The 16,561-nt window shown below is 37.1% G+C and overlaps 1 protein-coding gene across 2 annotated transcripts in view; it reads left to right on the forward strand.

Moving 5' to 3' along the window:
* Nucleotides 1-16,561, forward strand: part of tbc1d4 (TBC1 domain family, member 4) — a 60,148-nt gene that overhangs the window by 28,250 nt on the left and 15,337 nt on the right. Inside the window, exons 2-11 of one of the 2 annotated variants that reach the window (XM_088913081.1) lie at nt 2,853-3,461; nt 3,987-4,076; nt 4,412-4,516; nt 5,000-5,132; nt 5,423-5,514; nt 6,455-6,565; nt 8,107-8,229; nt 9,779-9,853; nt 10,953-11,188; nt 12,948-13,103. In XM_088913081.1, the coding sequence (XP_088769207.1) occupies nt 2,853-3,461; nt 3,987-4,076; nt 4,412-4,516; nt 5,000-5,132; nt 5,423-5,514; nt 6,455-6,565; nt 8,107-8,229; nt 9,779-9,853; nt 10,953-11,188; nt 12,948-13,103 (1,730 nt within the window). The remainder of the gene's footprint in view (nt 1-2,852; nt 3,462-3,986; nt 4,077-4,411; nt 4,517-4,999; nt 5,133-5,422; nt 5,515-6,454; nt 6,566-8,106; nt 8,230-9,778; nt 9,854-10,952; nt 11,189-12,947; nt 13,104-16,561) is intronic. The other variant, XM_088913082.1, reaches the window with a different exon arrangement.

Raw genomic sequence — 16,561 nt, forward strand, 5'->3', positions numbered from 1 at the left:
GGGCGTCCAGTTGTGGTTGCTGGCTTTATGCATTCACTCAGCTCAGGGTTAGCACCCTAAGCAAAAAAAAATAGCCAGTAAAACTACCATTCCCGCTGTTTTAGTTCCCTGGTAAATGATGAGTGACGTCCTTCGAAGTAGTGCATAACCAGGCTGTCCTTAACAGCAACTATGATTACCACATTGTCTCACAGTACTTTCTTTGGATACAAATATGACCTCATGCAGTTCCCTCCTCAGTCACTACAGAGTGATATCCATAATTAAACTCAAGTAAAGAATCTGGCCTTTTTCAACTGAACAGTTCCCTGATGGTACTGTAAGTTCCTACACTAAATCCATTGCATCACCAAACTAACCACAGCTGTAGTAAAACGTTGATTGAAGACTAAAGGATAATTCCACACTGAAAAATAATAAGGAGAAATGTAACGTTTTGGATGTTGAGTCTTCTGCACTTGTAGAGGGCTCAGCCAAAATCTTTCTTTTCTCTACTTTTCAGTGTGGAATTAACCTTTAGCTGTTCCTCAGTTAAGCAGGTTTTGTGTCTGCAAGGGTAGAAATGTTATACAGAATCTGTGATCAAGGTCCATACCACCTTCAGTATGGCTGTTTGCTCTGAGGGAGTGGCCTTGTAACTCCAGAGCTTTGTAGTTGAAATAGAAAGCATTTATCAATTAGACCTTACACAGTCTTGCAGGGTACTCATATATTTCCAGAACAGTGAAGCTGAATTCAAGCTGTGTGATAAAATCACACCAGCCTGTGACTTTGCTTTTGGCCAGCACTTCTCTTTTTAGCTACATGTGCCAGCTTGCTTTTTCATCTCAGGCTGGTTTTGGCTGGCAGTCCAGTTTTGTCACTAGGGTTATTTTTACAAAGCTTTCTGTCAAGGTACATCGGGTTATTTTAAATTGCTTTTATTGTTGTTAGGCTTTGCAAAGTTTACTTTTCAAATGTTTAACTGGCAGAGAATAAAAGCTGTTGCCAAAGAATACACTCTGTGTTAACCAGGTGCTGTGTAATGACGTATCTGAGTTTGATGATAGCAAAGAAAACATTTCACAATAACATTTGTGTGGAGGACCTACAGAGAAATATGCTTGACTAAAACACAACGAGAAGCTTTTGTGAATCAGATGAAAAATGGGGAGGAGGAATAAAACGCATAAATTCACCCTAAGGAGAAATATCAAAAGGAAGTGTTCTAATCTGCAAATGGTGCAGATCTGGCTCCTTTACTTGCTTATTCTTAACAGTTCAGCTGCATTTGTTACACATATTTGATTTTCATTTCATAGTTAAGTGATTAATAATGAGCTTTAATTAATTTACATTTACTGCTGTCTGGTGACTTTTGTGAGAACCACGGGCTCACATGAACCACATCTTCAGTCCTGCTAATCCCTCTGCACAGCACAAGAATTCGGACTAATTCAACCTTGTGTAGTTCTCTGCAAAGAAGAGAATTACAGGGATCTGTATATTTTATACTGACAGTGATCTTAATTGCTGAGTAATTGTCTGAATTGCTGACTTTGTGTTGTTGTTCTGTGTATAATAATGCCTGTAGAATTACAGATTAAAATGATTTAAATGTATAATAAACTGAGAAGACATTGAAAATTAATGGCAACCAGTGTGTTTTCTTTAACAATTACAGTTTTATGGTGCTAAATCTGGAATAATTATTCATGTGGTTCACAAAACCTGAATGTGAACTCCTTTACCCCCAAACTGTTCTTTTTTGTGTTCTGGTAGAACATCATATCTTGGCTTATATCCTATAACGTGTTGCACCTCACTAAAAACAAATTTTAAAGAATCAGTTTCTACATTAAGTGTTTAAAGTTGTATTAAAAGTATGGATTTTAGCAAGAACTGGTTTCAGGTAAATTAAGAATTCAGAGAATTCAAGAATTCAGAGAATTCTGTTTTATTAACATGAAATAAAAAATAAATATCCTAGATTAAGTATGATCTAGTTGGGGTTATGTATTTTTCAGACATTATCTTTTTAATTCTGTCCCTTGGAATTTGTTTTTAGTGTAGTTCCACCCAGAAAACACATTTCCTGGAGTAACGGTTTCATTTTGCTGAACAGCTAAGTGACATCGTTTGAAGAAACTAGGAGATTTAAGAACTGCCCTTAAGCCTCAAATAGCAAATAAGGAGGAAATGATCTAAAGTAAATGGCGTCTTGAGTGTTTTTGTTCAAAAGTACGACACAGTGCTTTATTTGATAGCTGTTAGACTTGGTCAGTACCAAGTAAAGGTGTTTTGCTGTGATTGTATTAATAGAAAAAATGTCTTTTCTCTTCAAAAGGATTCAAAAAGAGAAGGTATTGCTCTGTTTTAAGTTCTATGTGCACTTAACTTGCTCTTTCATATTAAAATTATTTAATAAATTAGATGATGTATAAGTATTTGAGTATTTAAGAAAGCATGCTGACAGCTCCTCGCTTGAACATTTATAAAACTATATTCTTTGTCGTATTGTGCTGTTTTTTCAAAGGACAAAAGTGACCATGCAATGGCCCGGTGCTGTAGTTAATTCATGACTTCCAATCTGTTCTGCAGTTCCTCATTTTTTAAAATATTTATTTGGATTTTTTCTCCCCATGTAACAATTGTTACTGTCGATAACAGTGATTTGCAACTTTGCTGAGTACTTCACAGTCCACAACTGCAGCTCTTAAGATAGATTATCAGGCTTGAGTCCTCCCTCTTTACCTCTCCGGGCTAATGTGACCTTTATCACTGAAGTGCTTTATCAGTGTATTGGGTAAAGATGAGAGTATTCCTGCAGGTTAGTGTCTTTTGCTGAAGTTCGCCTGTGTCTATCCCCCCAGGTGCCTGATGTCATCAGCAGTATCCGACAGGTGTCGAAGGCAGCCCTCAAAGAGGATGCCAAGACCAAGCAGGAGGGAGAGGAGGCCTTTTACAACTCCCAGAGGTTTGAGGTTCTCTACTGTGGCAAGGTGACAGTCCTTCACAAAAAGGCCCCTTCCACCCTGATTGACGACTGCGTTGAGAAGTTCAAGCAGCATGAGTTGGAGAGCAAACGCATCAAGCTGCTGAATGACCAGAGAGGGTCGACAGACTCGGTAACTTTTATAGTTGGGGAAGGAGACCCCCTGACGCCGCTCCTGAGCAGCCCGCCCGATCGCGGGGAGGGCGGCGGGGCGGCGGACAGCGTGAATGGGAACGGTGTCCTTTCGGCCAGCGCGAGCCAAGCCAGCCTCCATGGGTCCCGCAGTGCCTTTCCGGAGTGCATCTTGGAGGACTCAGGGTTTGATGATCAGCAGGAGTTCAGGACCCGGTGCAACAGCCTGGCTGCAGGGTTGCAAAAAAAGGTGTCAGATAGCAGCTTGAAGGGTCCACTCCGCCGGAGACACGCCAGTGCGCCAAGCCATGTGCAGCCCTCAGATGCAGAAAAGAACAGGACCATGCTCTTCCAGGTACAAGGGTGCTCATTTGTAGATTACAATAATCCTGGGTGTAATCTCTTGGGCTGTCACAGAGCAGCAAACATGCCAGAGTGACTGGTCTAGGTTTGCCACAGAGAGGCAGAGAGACCAGAGAGGAGTTACTAGATGCTTCATAAATTGAGGTGAGGAGAAGTCTGCAGAAGTAACTCAGAAATAAAAGTTCCACGGATTGCATTGATTACAAAGCAGATCCTCATTAAAATAATATGATTTGACTAAGTGCCAAAACTAGGAAACACGTTTTACAGTGCATTACAGCGGTGCTATCATGTCTAGTTTGAAATAAAATTATTTTGAGATTTGATGGAATCATTAAATGGGAGCAGTGGAGTTATAGTATGTAGCTCACAATGACAGGGTATTGAATAAAGCCTTATGTCCCTCTGCCGTGAGATACTCTCCACTCATCTTAAGATATTATGAACTAGTTTTCAGTACTGTTGGTTTCCTTAGAGAGCTGCTTTCAGATAGACTATTTTATGTTTTTTTTTATAGGTGGGACGTTTTGAAGTAAACCTCATTAGTCCTGACAGTAAATCAGTGGTGCTTGAAAAGAATTTTAAAGATATTTCTTCATGTTCTCAGGTCAGTATATCAATAAAACAATTGTCAGTGATTCTATTTAAAGAATATTTCTATGTGTACTGATTATAGGGCGAAACTACCTAATCTTCAAATGATTATGTACAAATAAAAAGCTTACAATATTCTAGATTTATCTTTATAAGGAAAAAGTGCAATAATGCTCTGCCTGTTTTTGCCTACATTTTTAAGGAATAGGAAACACTTAAAATTAAATAAATAAGCACTGTATTTGTATACCATAAAAGTTAAGTTTAATCTTTTAATAATTGAACAAGACTGATGCAGTGTTCAATGTATGTGTACGAATATGTATCTGTATATTTTCTTTTCTACAGGGCATTAAACAAACTGATCACTTTGGTTTCATCTGCCGTGAAGCTATTGAGTCAGGTCCAAGTCAGTATGTGTGCTATGTTTTCCAGTGTGCAAGTGAGTCTCTGGTGAGTGCCGTCTCATAGTAAAGAACAGTATACTCGTGGAATTCTCTCTCCCACAACACTAAAGCCTGTTTTGTATTTCCTTTCTCATCGTGTTGCTTTGTTAAACAGTGTTGGATTTGTTGCATCAAGGAAAAGTTATTTTATGCAGCTGTAAAAGTATTTTCTTTATCATCCTGTCCCATTCAGGCAAAGAGTGCATTTTTCTTGTAGCCCCCACGTGGTTTGTGATACAAAGCTATTCACATAAAAACAATGATAGGTGCCACACAACTGTATTATTTATGCCATGGCTTGTCTAAAGTATTTTCTTCATGTTTCCACTGTTTTTACTTGTTGAAAAGCCACTGCCCCTTTGTATTTCTTTGGCAACAGCAAATGTGTTTATAATACACTGTATGTATTTCTTGTTTTGTACCGGTCACCCAATCAAAAACAAGATCAAAAAGCCACCCAATTCTTTTTGGTTTTCTGTTTTCCTGCCAGGTGGATGAGGTGATGCTGACTCTGAAACAAGCATTTAGTACTGCTGCTGCTCTTCAGAATGCAAAAACCCAAATCAAGTTGTGTGAAGCCTGCCCAATGCATGACTTACACAAACTCTGTGAAAGGATAGAAGGTAACCTGACACTTGCCCACTGTGCCATTTTGCTTTTAGTGTAGTGCCTACTAATTCACATGTGAAATGCATCAATATATAAGATTGCATTAAGTACTCTCTTTGTCACTTTATATTTTTAATCTTAAACAATTCATATCTAACATTGTAGATAATTATTATGGTATGTCCAGATAATTTAATACAAATGCCATTGTCATACCTACACAATTTGAAACATTAGCTTTTCCAGTCTTAGAAAAACTTAAAGATTAAAGATTAATCTATTTTGTTTTTTAACCCTCATGTAGGTCTTTACCCACCTAGAGCAAAGCTCATCATACAGAGACATCTTTCCTTGTTGAATGACAATGAACAGGCTGACATTTTCGAACGTGTTCAGGTAAAATATGTGCCTATGGTATTACACCTGCTAGGGAGTTGGGTGGCTCAGATGTATCTGTTGGCATATATTAGATTCCTGCATGTGAAAAAGGCAGAACTTGGTTTCAGCCTAACTACTACCATGTTCTGGTAAAAACCTTTCTTTTGTATTCTTGAATCCCTGTATTTAGCTTTTTAAAAAGATTGATCAGTTAGCTAAATAATAATAGCTCTTTTTTCCAATATTTACTAATACCAAATGCAAACTAACCAACTGCCAAGTCCTCTTTAGTGGATGAACCTCACCATCTGGCTTCTTCTTCTCTTCTGCTCCAAAATGAATAGAGCTCAGCCCAGTTAACGTCTACCTCCACTCTACCAATTTAAAAACGAATGATTTCCTTGGTCTTGGGAAGACCCATTTCCATTTTTTATTTTTCCCTATGCTATTCAAAAACCACAGCCAACTTGCCCGAAAGCTGGTGTGTCCATAAGCCACTAGTAATAATCTTAATAGTAATACTAGTAAGACACCTGAAGAAGGCTCCATGGCCGAAACTTTTTGTTTTCTTTTTTCTCTTTTCAGCATGGAGTAAACCTATTACTTGTTCATTTGCAGCCTATGCATGCTGACGCAGCTACCCACCTGATATACTAGTAATACAGTACATAAGCACCATTAATTAAGTTTTTCAATTTAATGTTTGCAGGGAAAGAAATATGTGGATTTATATTCTCTTAACATTATACATCAGTCCAAACAAAACTTGATCATTAGATTAGGTGCTTCTATTTGTTCACATTATACATCAGTCCAAACAAAACTTGATCATTAGATTAGGTGCTTCTATTTGTTCAATAATGATAAAAAAGGTATAAAACGGCTTTTCTGTTATCTTAATTGTTATCCTAAAGATGCAAGACGGTGAGTGCTTATTTTCATGACCTTTTCCTTGTAGAAAATGAAGCCAAGCAGCGATCAAGAGGAAAACGAGCTGGTGATTCTGCACCTGAGGCAGTTGTGTGAAGCTAAACAAAAAACCCATCTTCACATCGGAGAGACTCCACAGGTATGGCTCCGTACTCCACTGCTCCCTGTTGCAGCACAGCACTGCTGCTCCCTGTTGTTAGATAAGTGCACTATATCTGAAGTGACAAGACCATTAAAATGAAATCAGACAGGGGTCTTTATTCACTTACGCTTGTCACAGCGCAGTTAACATAATAGGATTGATCTAAAAGCGTGGTTTTGTTTGTTAGGGTTCCTTGTAAAGACTTTGTAAAGATTGGAGGGGATTTGCATATAAATCATAGCAGACACACGTCCCTTGTAAAAGCAAGGGATTACCCTGTACCTGTATGCAAAACAGGTTTACATGGTTACACGTTCTTTCCTTAAAGCTAATACGAAAAATATCCAATCGTGTGTTGCACCGGGCGGCAGCACAATGCCCCACTCAGTTAAACCAGCTCATCTGTCTTATTTAAATTTTAAAACCCAGGAGAGATGTGGATGAATTCAGTACTTGTGTCTCAAAGCAGCTAAAGATAACAAGCTCCTATAACTTCTCTATGCCATCTTTCTTCTGAAAATAATCCCTAATTCTTCTCTAATTTTGAATCTTTTCTACCTTTTCCTTTCTGTGCAAGATAAAAGCTTTTTATGTTTGTCAATAAATTTACAGAAAAGTCATAGTAGGAATGATTTGGGAACCATCTGGCCTTACCTGACAACTGTAATTCAGGAGCGGAAGTGCCCTTTTCAGACATTTCAGAATAGAGATCTCGCACTTTCAGTAGGAATTGAGGCACAGTACAATGTCCTATAAAAAAAGGCCTCTGCTGTTGGGTCTTCAATTTTTATATAACATCTTTGGGTGGCTGAAGTTAAGGCAAACTATTTAAAAACTAGATACAAATAAAATATCATATATTGTTTTCTTCTCATCCTGTTCTTTTCACATTTCATGTTGGGAGATAAAAAGAAGGTCATTGATTTGATGTTATTTTTTAAATAGATTGTGTATTGTGTGTAACTTTGTTTTTTTAAAAAAACTTTCTCAGTTGTGGTCATTTTTAAGGTTTTGAAAATTTTGGTTTCATGGTTTTTCATTTCAGATTTAATGTGGAAAGGAGAAACCCAAGTAGATATTCCCAAGAATTTGTTGTTACATGTTGATAATGGATTTTGGTCAAATACATGGGATTGTAGACCTGTATTCTGCTGTATTATGTTCTTGTAGTGCTTGTGGAAGCACTCTGGACATTTCAGTGTACAGTGTGTTGTATGGTGATGCTGAACTGCAAACTCCTGCTCTTGAAGCAAAATTATTATCCAGCTGTTCATCTAGTCATTTTCAATCCTCTTTTCCCGGAGAACTACTTTTTTACATTGTGTGGCAATAAATTAACTTTATATAAATTAACTTCCCCCTACGGCTGTGGGGGAGTATATTTGGAAATCTCTGGAAATAATTGTTGACAAAATTGAAAAAGTATTTTTTTTTATTTTTTAATTAGACTTTCTATGAACTGTTCTCAAGTTTTTGTTATATGAACAAAACATGTTATATGTTTGTGTTATCTCTCCTTTTTGTGTTGCACTTGAAAGCCAAACTCATCAAACAGCGGGTTGTCGGACAGCGTTTCTACAAGCGGCAGGTTTAAACTCGACGTTTTGAAGAACAAGGCTCGGAAGTCTCTGACCAACTCTCTGGAAAATATATTTTCAAGGGTATGTGTAGCCATCTCATGATAATTAGTTTTGCTTAAGTGCCTTCATCTCTAGCTTTGGTTTTACCTGTTTATTTGGGTACTTTTTGCTGTTGTTATTTTTTTCTGTTATAGTGTTTTGGTACTATAATTGTGAAATGAGAATGTGAAAAGGTATGTAAAGTACAAAAAATATTTGTTTGCATTGGTTTGGCAGAAATGTACATGGCAGGAAAAACATTATTTTTGCATAGATTTAACCAGAATAAAGGTTTTTAACCAGCTGGGAGCTTATCACAGTTTTAAGTAGTAAATGTTTAGACTAAATCTGAATCCTAAGGATTAGTAGTAATCTGTAGTTAGATTTACTGTTAATTAATAGTAATTTGTCTGTTGAGCCATTTTTAATTCACTTAGTAGAACAGTGTGAGAGGTTTCTTGTTTGATTTTACTGAACCCAGAGAGCCTATTATTTTTCCTGTGAAGCTGGTTTCACAGCCAGACGCATCAAGCACAGGGGAATGTGCATCAGTAAAGACTGAGCTGAGATCAGAGCTGTTTCTTTTTTGCTTTGGTTTTTCTCTTAATGCTGAGACCGGTCTCAAAATACCAGGATGCTGACAGCTGTATTTAATTGATGGCACAACTGATTCATTTTGAAATGGCTAATTTCACTCCAAAACAAAGAAACATTATACAGTGCCAACATCAAACACCTGACAGCTATTGAACAGGAGGCCTTTGATGTGAATAAGTAAATTTATTGAATAATTAAATGAATATTTAATTAAATACATTCTTACATATGTGGAAATCCCAATGTTTTACATTACTTAATTTGCGTCAATGTTCCTGACTTTCTCCTGCATCACTGTGGTTAATTACTTTTAAGAAAACTGTTCCTTGTTTTCCAGTGGCGCCTAGCACATTGGAGCGGTTTATTTTTGACCTATTTACACCACGGTGATAGATGAATACATCCTTTGTTTGAGAAGAGAACATTTTTCCGGCCCAATCATCTGTTTGTGTTTTAAAACACAAAACAGTGTCTATGTTGTGGAATTCAAAGCTGTATCATAAGATGTTACAAACAGGAATATTCAAATGTGATGTAGGCTATGGGATCATCACACACACCTTCATTTGTACTGTTCTCTGCAAGGAAGAGAATAATCATTTTTAGATTGCTAGCAAGAAATAAATCATGTGCAAGCATAGTTTCAGGGTTTTTTTATCTTGTAATGATTTACCACATTAATGATGTAATGATGAGCCACATTTATGCCATAAACACAGCTTCTCTGTAACAAAAAGGCTGTGTATAGGGAATCGTTATTATAACTTTGGAACAGAACAGCCAATTTTTAAAATGCTTTCTAAGGCTTTTAAAACAAATACAGGTGCATAGCCATTCATTTAAATGCAACTATACAAATATGACTCGTAATGATAATAAATGCACATAATATTTTGTGATAATATTGTAGGTTAATCACGATTTTTGAAATTATTATTTTCTATTTATATAGAACAAGATTTTAGAGTGGTTTAATCTTGTATCGTTAAAACAGGGAGCAAGCAGAATGAGAGGTCGTCTTGGCAGCATGGACAGTTATGAGCGGTCCAGCAGCCTAGCCTCCGATAAGGTATGTATTTAATGAGACCTCATTCAAAATGTATCTGTCACTTTCAGTCATTGTGGGATTTGTGCATGAAATGCGATGGGAGCCTTTAACTGAGTCTCTGACCTGGTGTGTGTTAGCCGAGTTCATAAAATGTACAAATCAAATCCTGAAGCGTGTAAATATCAGCTAAAACATAATCAGAAAAAATCATATACATTTACACTTTTTGAAAGACCTACCTTTATGTTCTGAATTGTTTTACTGTAGATTATGGATAGTCCTAAATATAGTTTTGCACTTTAAAAAAAATCAATAATTTGGTGTCTGTTTTTGATTTTCTGATTAAACTGTAATTTTGTTGACTTTCTGTAGCAACATTTTTTCCTTTAATTTAGGAGTGTCATTGAAAGTGCGATGTTTTTATTAAAATATGTTTTTCCTCCTCAGAACATTTTAGAACATCAACTTTGTTGATATTCAGAAGCTCTAGCTCTAAGATAATGGGGAAACATTCCTCAAATGTTTTTTTCTGTGATGATATGGCTGAAAGCAGATGTGTAATTGAACAGAAGGTTTAACTACTATGAATTACTGATGTCAAATGGATTTTTGTGGGGTTTTTTTTCCATTTTATTTCTTGGGCTTTTGTCCTAACAGGGATGACTTTTGTCTCTGGTGTCATTTGTCACGTTACTGTTTGAAAATTTCTGCCTTCCTGAAATCTCTTTTTGATAAGTAGTGGTATCCCAAAATAACAGTTTGTCTTCCAGAATATTTTGAAGGCTACAGGAAATATGTTGCTGATATTAAAAGGAAGCACTGATTCAGTTGTCAAGGGGTGTTTTCCGACTACACAGGGTTTGCTGAACTCCTAAAATGTGCCCTTTTTATTTACAAAAAACTCTGGTGGGTGGAAAAAAGAACTACAGTAGACTTGGTTCCAAGTATGATTCTACAAAAACACGAGGTGGTGTCGCTGCGAGTCACAGGAAGTGAGTCCAGCAGAAAATTTGCATACAATAGATCTGTGGCTCCGTGTGCATGGATCAAGAGTTTTGTCATGTTTCCTGCCATGAGCTGCTCAGACCTCTGAAAGTCAGCTGCATGGTTCCTTCTGCAGGACTGCTCCCCCGGGGACTCTCCCCCTACAACCCCACCAGCCTCCCCAGTGTCCTCGCTGGGACAGGCCTTCCCCGAGGAAGACCCTGACTCTCCGCAGTTCAGGAGACGAGCTCACACCTTCAGCCACCCACCCTCCAGCAAGAAGAGGATCTCCTTCCCAGACTCCCGATCTCAGAGCAGCAGATCACCCATCCAGAGGCAGCAATCTGTGGCGCCTGAGCTGCTGCAGAGCAGGTACAGTGAAAACTAGCTCGCTCTTTCTGCCTGAGGCAGCAATACTCTCTACATCGTTTGGTTTTGTGTTTTTCTCTCGTAACTCTTTTTTACCCTTTGCAAAACAGGCTCGGATAGGAAGGAATGTAGTTTGATTTTGTTGTCAAATTTTCTGTTTCTGAACTTGCAGACGATAGAAGGTGTGTTATGATTCTTATTGTCATCCCCAATACTATAGGGCCTGTTGTGAAAGACTGGTGATGCCAGATGAAGTGTACAGAAAAAAATACATGTATTGTTCTGTCTGTTATATACTGCAGTAAAGTAAACTATAAAAAACTCATCTTAAAAGACTGAAACTGCATAATACCTAAAATAGCTGAAGAGTGGCAAGCAAATTGATTTTGTGAGAAAAGTATGAGATATAAATTTGAATGGAAGATGTTTTAATTCACATTTAATCTCATGCTTTTTACCGTCTGAGCTAACACTGCTTATGAGAAAAGTGGCTTATAACTCCCGGTTGTTGTGGTTTGGTACTAATTTAAAGCAAACACAGTAAAAACTTTTCTTTTTAACGGAGAGCTTGCTTTAGGCTTTAGCAAGGAGAACCTTTTATGATGTAACCTCATGACAAGTGTTATGACAGAACACTTGTTATTGTTATATAATTGTATCAAGCATGTGAATATCTGAATAATTGATACTATCTAGTATCTATTTAGTCATATTTAGAAGGCATTTACTCATATTTAAACATGTTTTAGTATTTAGTTAAACAACATACTATTTTTATGTACAGTCCCACCCTGCTACTTGTTGAATCTTTATCCATTGCTGGTATACTTATTTCAAACCCTGCTATTCATCATTGCTGCAGCGCAGGGTCATGGTTGTGATATGTTCCACCAGCAGCTTCCTAAGCTGCCCAACTAAAGTGGGGCTGATGGGCTGCAGATGACAGCATGGACTACAATTCGTTGTGCTGCATGCACATTTAGTGTTTTTCAAAGATTGATAACTTGCCTGCAAGCAAACAGCAAATCAGAATAAAATAAGTAACGTGTACATTAGTGTAAAATTCACCAAACTCTAACAACGGTAAAAAAGGTAAGGTTACATTAAAACACAAACATTGGCCTGGTTTATTTTGTATTTATGTTTCATTGCTGTGTTGTTGTGTTGTGCAACTATCAAAGGAAAGAACACTGTACTGTTCAAAGTGTATATAAGTCCCTGAAATTGACCCAACTATTTTACATTAATCTTTGTGCAAGTAATTGCTTCATTTTCCGGCAATTCCTTATCTGTTGTATTTTTCAAAAACTCCAGCAAATAACAAGGTATGACTGTCCAAAAAATGTATTATAGCGGTAAAAAAGAAGTTGTAATTAAACTGCATGTTTCATTTTGGAGGCTTATTAATGGGAATGCCCTACTGCATATGCTATATAGTTGTAGTCTGGGTGTTAAATGCTTTAAAGACAGATTCCACACAGATCCAGACAGATTTGTGTCTCTCTAATGCCAAGTCTGTAGGGATGCTAGAAGCCCAGAACAGAATTTCAGATTATATTACAGTTGCTGGAACTCACCACTAAGATGCTTGTTTAGCTTAGCAGACTTCTTGACCAGTGCTACCCTTACTTAATGTCCCTGACATAAAAAAAAATTGATATACAGATATACAGCAAATATACAGCTTTGTTTTTTTTTAACATTGTTTTTGTCCTTTGTGTTTGTTAAATGTGAAAATGTGTTTTTCATTGGCCTTACCCAGCCCCATTGCGATCTCGAGGCGCACTCGCAGTGTTTCTGAAAGCGATTCCTCCTCCTCCAGCATCCCCTCTTCATTCTCAGCTCCCACTTTCCTGAAAAACCTTTACCAGGCCTCCAGCCGGCCCCTCCCTCTGGCCGACAGTGGGAACTTCAAGAGGTGAGAGGGGCCACCCCTACTCTGCCCCATCAGCAGTGTTTCAGGGGGTGAATGGTGCCGTCAAGGGGGCTCCGCTGTTCAGTGCTTGTTTCCTGCCTTGAATTATATTCCTAATTTGTCTAATCACTCTAACTTCCATAGTGGAAAATCAGCTTTTTCAGGCTCTTTTTTTGTCACAGTTTATTTTCTCCTGTATCTCTCTGGTGATATACAGCTCTACCTCTCTTTAAAAAAAATTTAAAGCTAGGTGTCAGATTTTGCTTTGAAACCCCTTGCTTTAGGTCTTTCTGTTTTAGCGCTGCATTGTAACCTGTTGTTTTGTGAATGAATTTTCCACTATGAAAAAATCAGTGATGTGCTATTTAATATCCTAATACTGTATATGATAAGTGGACTAACATAAGCAATGTGCCCTGTCTGTCTACTAAAGGCTATCAGAGATTTGTAAATGAATTTAGGAAGTGGAGACCAGCATAGACCTTGAAGAGGCCAGCCGTTTAATTTCTGCTTTTATTATTAATGTCAGAATTGTTTATCTTTGTAGTTTTGGAATTGATTGGTAATAATTTGTTTATTCATTTTACCTGTGAACATCCTTTAAGGTTTTCATGAGGATAATACTTGCTTTAGGGTCACCATTTAAAAAATTATACTGTAGAGGACATTCTGTGAAATTGGGACTATGTGACTTACCTTGTTATGAGAAGTTATAATTTACGCAACTAGAGATTTAGTGATATAGGCTTGCTTGTAATGAATAGAAAACATGAAAAAACATATCGTACTGCCAATGTTTGATTTGGAGTGAAACCAGAGGGTGAAAAGATCTGGCATTAAAAAGATATATTTTATAAAAGTAACTGTAGCTCCTAAGAAGAAAAGGAGTGAAAAAAGCTTCATATCAGTAGAAACCAACTAAGCTGAACAGAAAATGGGAACTAAAATGTGAGATGAGATGTGATTGTGGAGTGCCCTTTCCCATGTCAGTCTAGACTGCTCTGTTTGCGTCTTTACTGACACAACAGCAGCTTTATCAGAACAAAACTACAGTATGATAAAAGAACCTAAAGTGAATTGAGACAAATGCTTTTTTGTCTTAAATGATCAAGATTCTGGATCAAGTAAATCTGGCAGGACCTGTCATTGAAGGACTATGATGTCATTGCTGACGGCGAGGAAGAATCAGCCTTTTCGTGCCGCCTGTTGTATGTGGGCTTCTCATCAGCTGACGCTAATTATTAATTGAGGAACTTAAAATGAAACCCCTTTCAAAAAAGTTCAGCTGTAAATGTAGCCTTTGTTCTGTTGTAACCAAATAAGCCAAATAACAGGAGCAAATGCTCCAGGTTGTTTTAGAAACTATTTAGAACAAAATGAAGGTAATGTATGCTGTGCGATAAACATCTTTTTTTATATAAGGTGTAGTTAGTTCTTTATAATGCAGTTACCTCCTTGACAGAAACAATATTTCTTTTTGTACAATTATACACGCAAGAAGCTATGTGTAGTAAAAGAGATTTTTATATAGTTTGTTACCAGTTTTGAATGTCATTTTTTTAGGCATTTTTTTTCTTCCAACCTTTAACGAGGAAATATAACTGAGCTGTGCTAGTATTTATATTTGTAATTTATTTGGGAGGAAGATTCTCAGATCTGATCATCTGCCATGATCACGAAAATATTGTGTTTGTGTGGTAATTATTGTGTAGTAGGGTATGAAAGCTAAACTGTTTTAAACTGACAATTAACTGCTTTGTTTTCTGTTTTTTTGGTTAGTAAATAGGATCTGATAGGACCTTCCCTCAGTAGTTTTGTTTTGTTTAGTCTTTGTTTTGCAAAGGTGTTAGTCTTGTGTTTAATAAGTTGTTGAATACAAAATCAAAAAGTCACTGTGGGAGAATATTAGATATTATGGTTCAACTCATATAACTGAAATGCTTTATGAAATGGCAGTTAAAGGCTGTTGGGTGAGTGAAATATATCTTAAATGAATTTATATGTGCATTGTGATTTTTAATTGAGTTCATTTTTTTATTTTCTTGTTAAAATAATGGACATGACATTAAATAATGGAGGGTTTCATTGATGTTAGAAACGTTAGTTTGTGTGACTCAAACTGATAGGTCACACACTTATGTTAGTGGGGTGCTTTTGTGGTGACATTTAGTTATATCCATCCATTGTCTAACCACTCCTAACCTGGAAATCAACTGGCTCAAGACAGGGTATGCCTGTGACTGGGCTCCAGTCCATCACAGGGCACACAGACACAAACACGCACACAGTCACACCAGGGCCAGTTTTCCTGCTGTTATGTTTAAGGACTGTGAGAGGAAACCAGAGCACCTGAAGAAAACCCACACGAACACAGAGAGAACATGCAGACTTCACTCAGAATTGAACTGGAATTCCTGGGCCCCCGCACTGCGAGGCAGCAGGGCTAGCCACTGCGCCCTTGACAATCAATTAAACCTGTTCTGTAATTCAGTTATTTTTGTTTACTTTTGTCTGAATATGCCTGATTGTGCTGCAACAGGAGGAGCTTCTGTGCACTTTTCGAAGATGAAACAGTGGTGCATTATGCTTTGTCTGTAACTAATAAGACTTCTACCAAGCATCATCTCATTGCAATTGGATGGCTAGCTAATGCTTTCCAATTTAGATTTTTCTTCATACTTGTGTGGCAGGTTAATGGAGATTACTGCCAAATACAGGGTAATTAATAAGAAGAGCCAAAAAGCCAGATGGCATTTGCAGTGAACACTTCCACTGTGGGGCGAGTGGGCTTTGTGTACCGAATAGAGGTCCATGTTATTTTGCACATTTTGTCAAGTAGCTTAAATGCTTTTCTGAGCGTTATTGCCTTATTCACCTTGAAAAGTCTTAAGGTTAAACTTAATGCATTAATCACACTGACTTTTAACTGCTTCTGTCAGAAACCTGTTCTTTATGCACTTTAAGGCCTAAAGGTATTAGGCTGAGAGGCATGAAACCGCTCAGAGATTTGAAAAATAAACACTTCTGTAAGCTTTTGACATTTTATTCAGTACTTTGAATCCTTTGCATCTGTGATATCTGACTTACTATGTGTGTTATGCAGCTTCTTCTTACAGCTTTTTACTAATTATTAAGGTACTAATCAAGCTGTATTTAATCATATCACTTTATTTTTTTAGTTTTTGTACGTGACTAAAATGTTTTGTTTTTCTAATGGCTTTTCTTTATTATCTAATACAGCTTCGGTGATTTTTTAAAAATATTTTAATATTGAAATCTAGGTCATTACTCATTTGAATTATATTTGAATAATACGCATTAAACTGTTGTTATACTGTATATGACATCCATTATAAATTTGTCTAGCTTTGGGCATAATTATGTAGTTTTCAACTGTTTGGAAAATAATTCTAGCTGCTCCTGTCTTAGGTAAGAGGTGATTTGTGGTACCTGTTGGAATA

The sequence above is a fragment of the Atractosteus spatula genome, chromosome 4, assembly GCF_055471065.1.
Source record: "Atractosteus spatula isolate fAtrSpa1 chromosome 4, fAtrSpa1.hap1, whole genome shotgun sequence".
Taxonomy (NCBI): Eukaryota; Metazoa; Chordata; class Actinopteri; order Semionotiformes; family Lepisosteidae; genus Atractosteus; species Atractosteus spatula.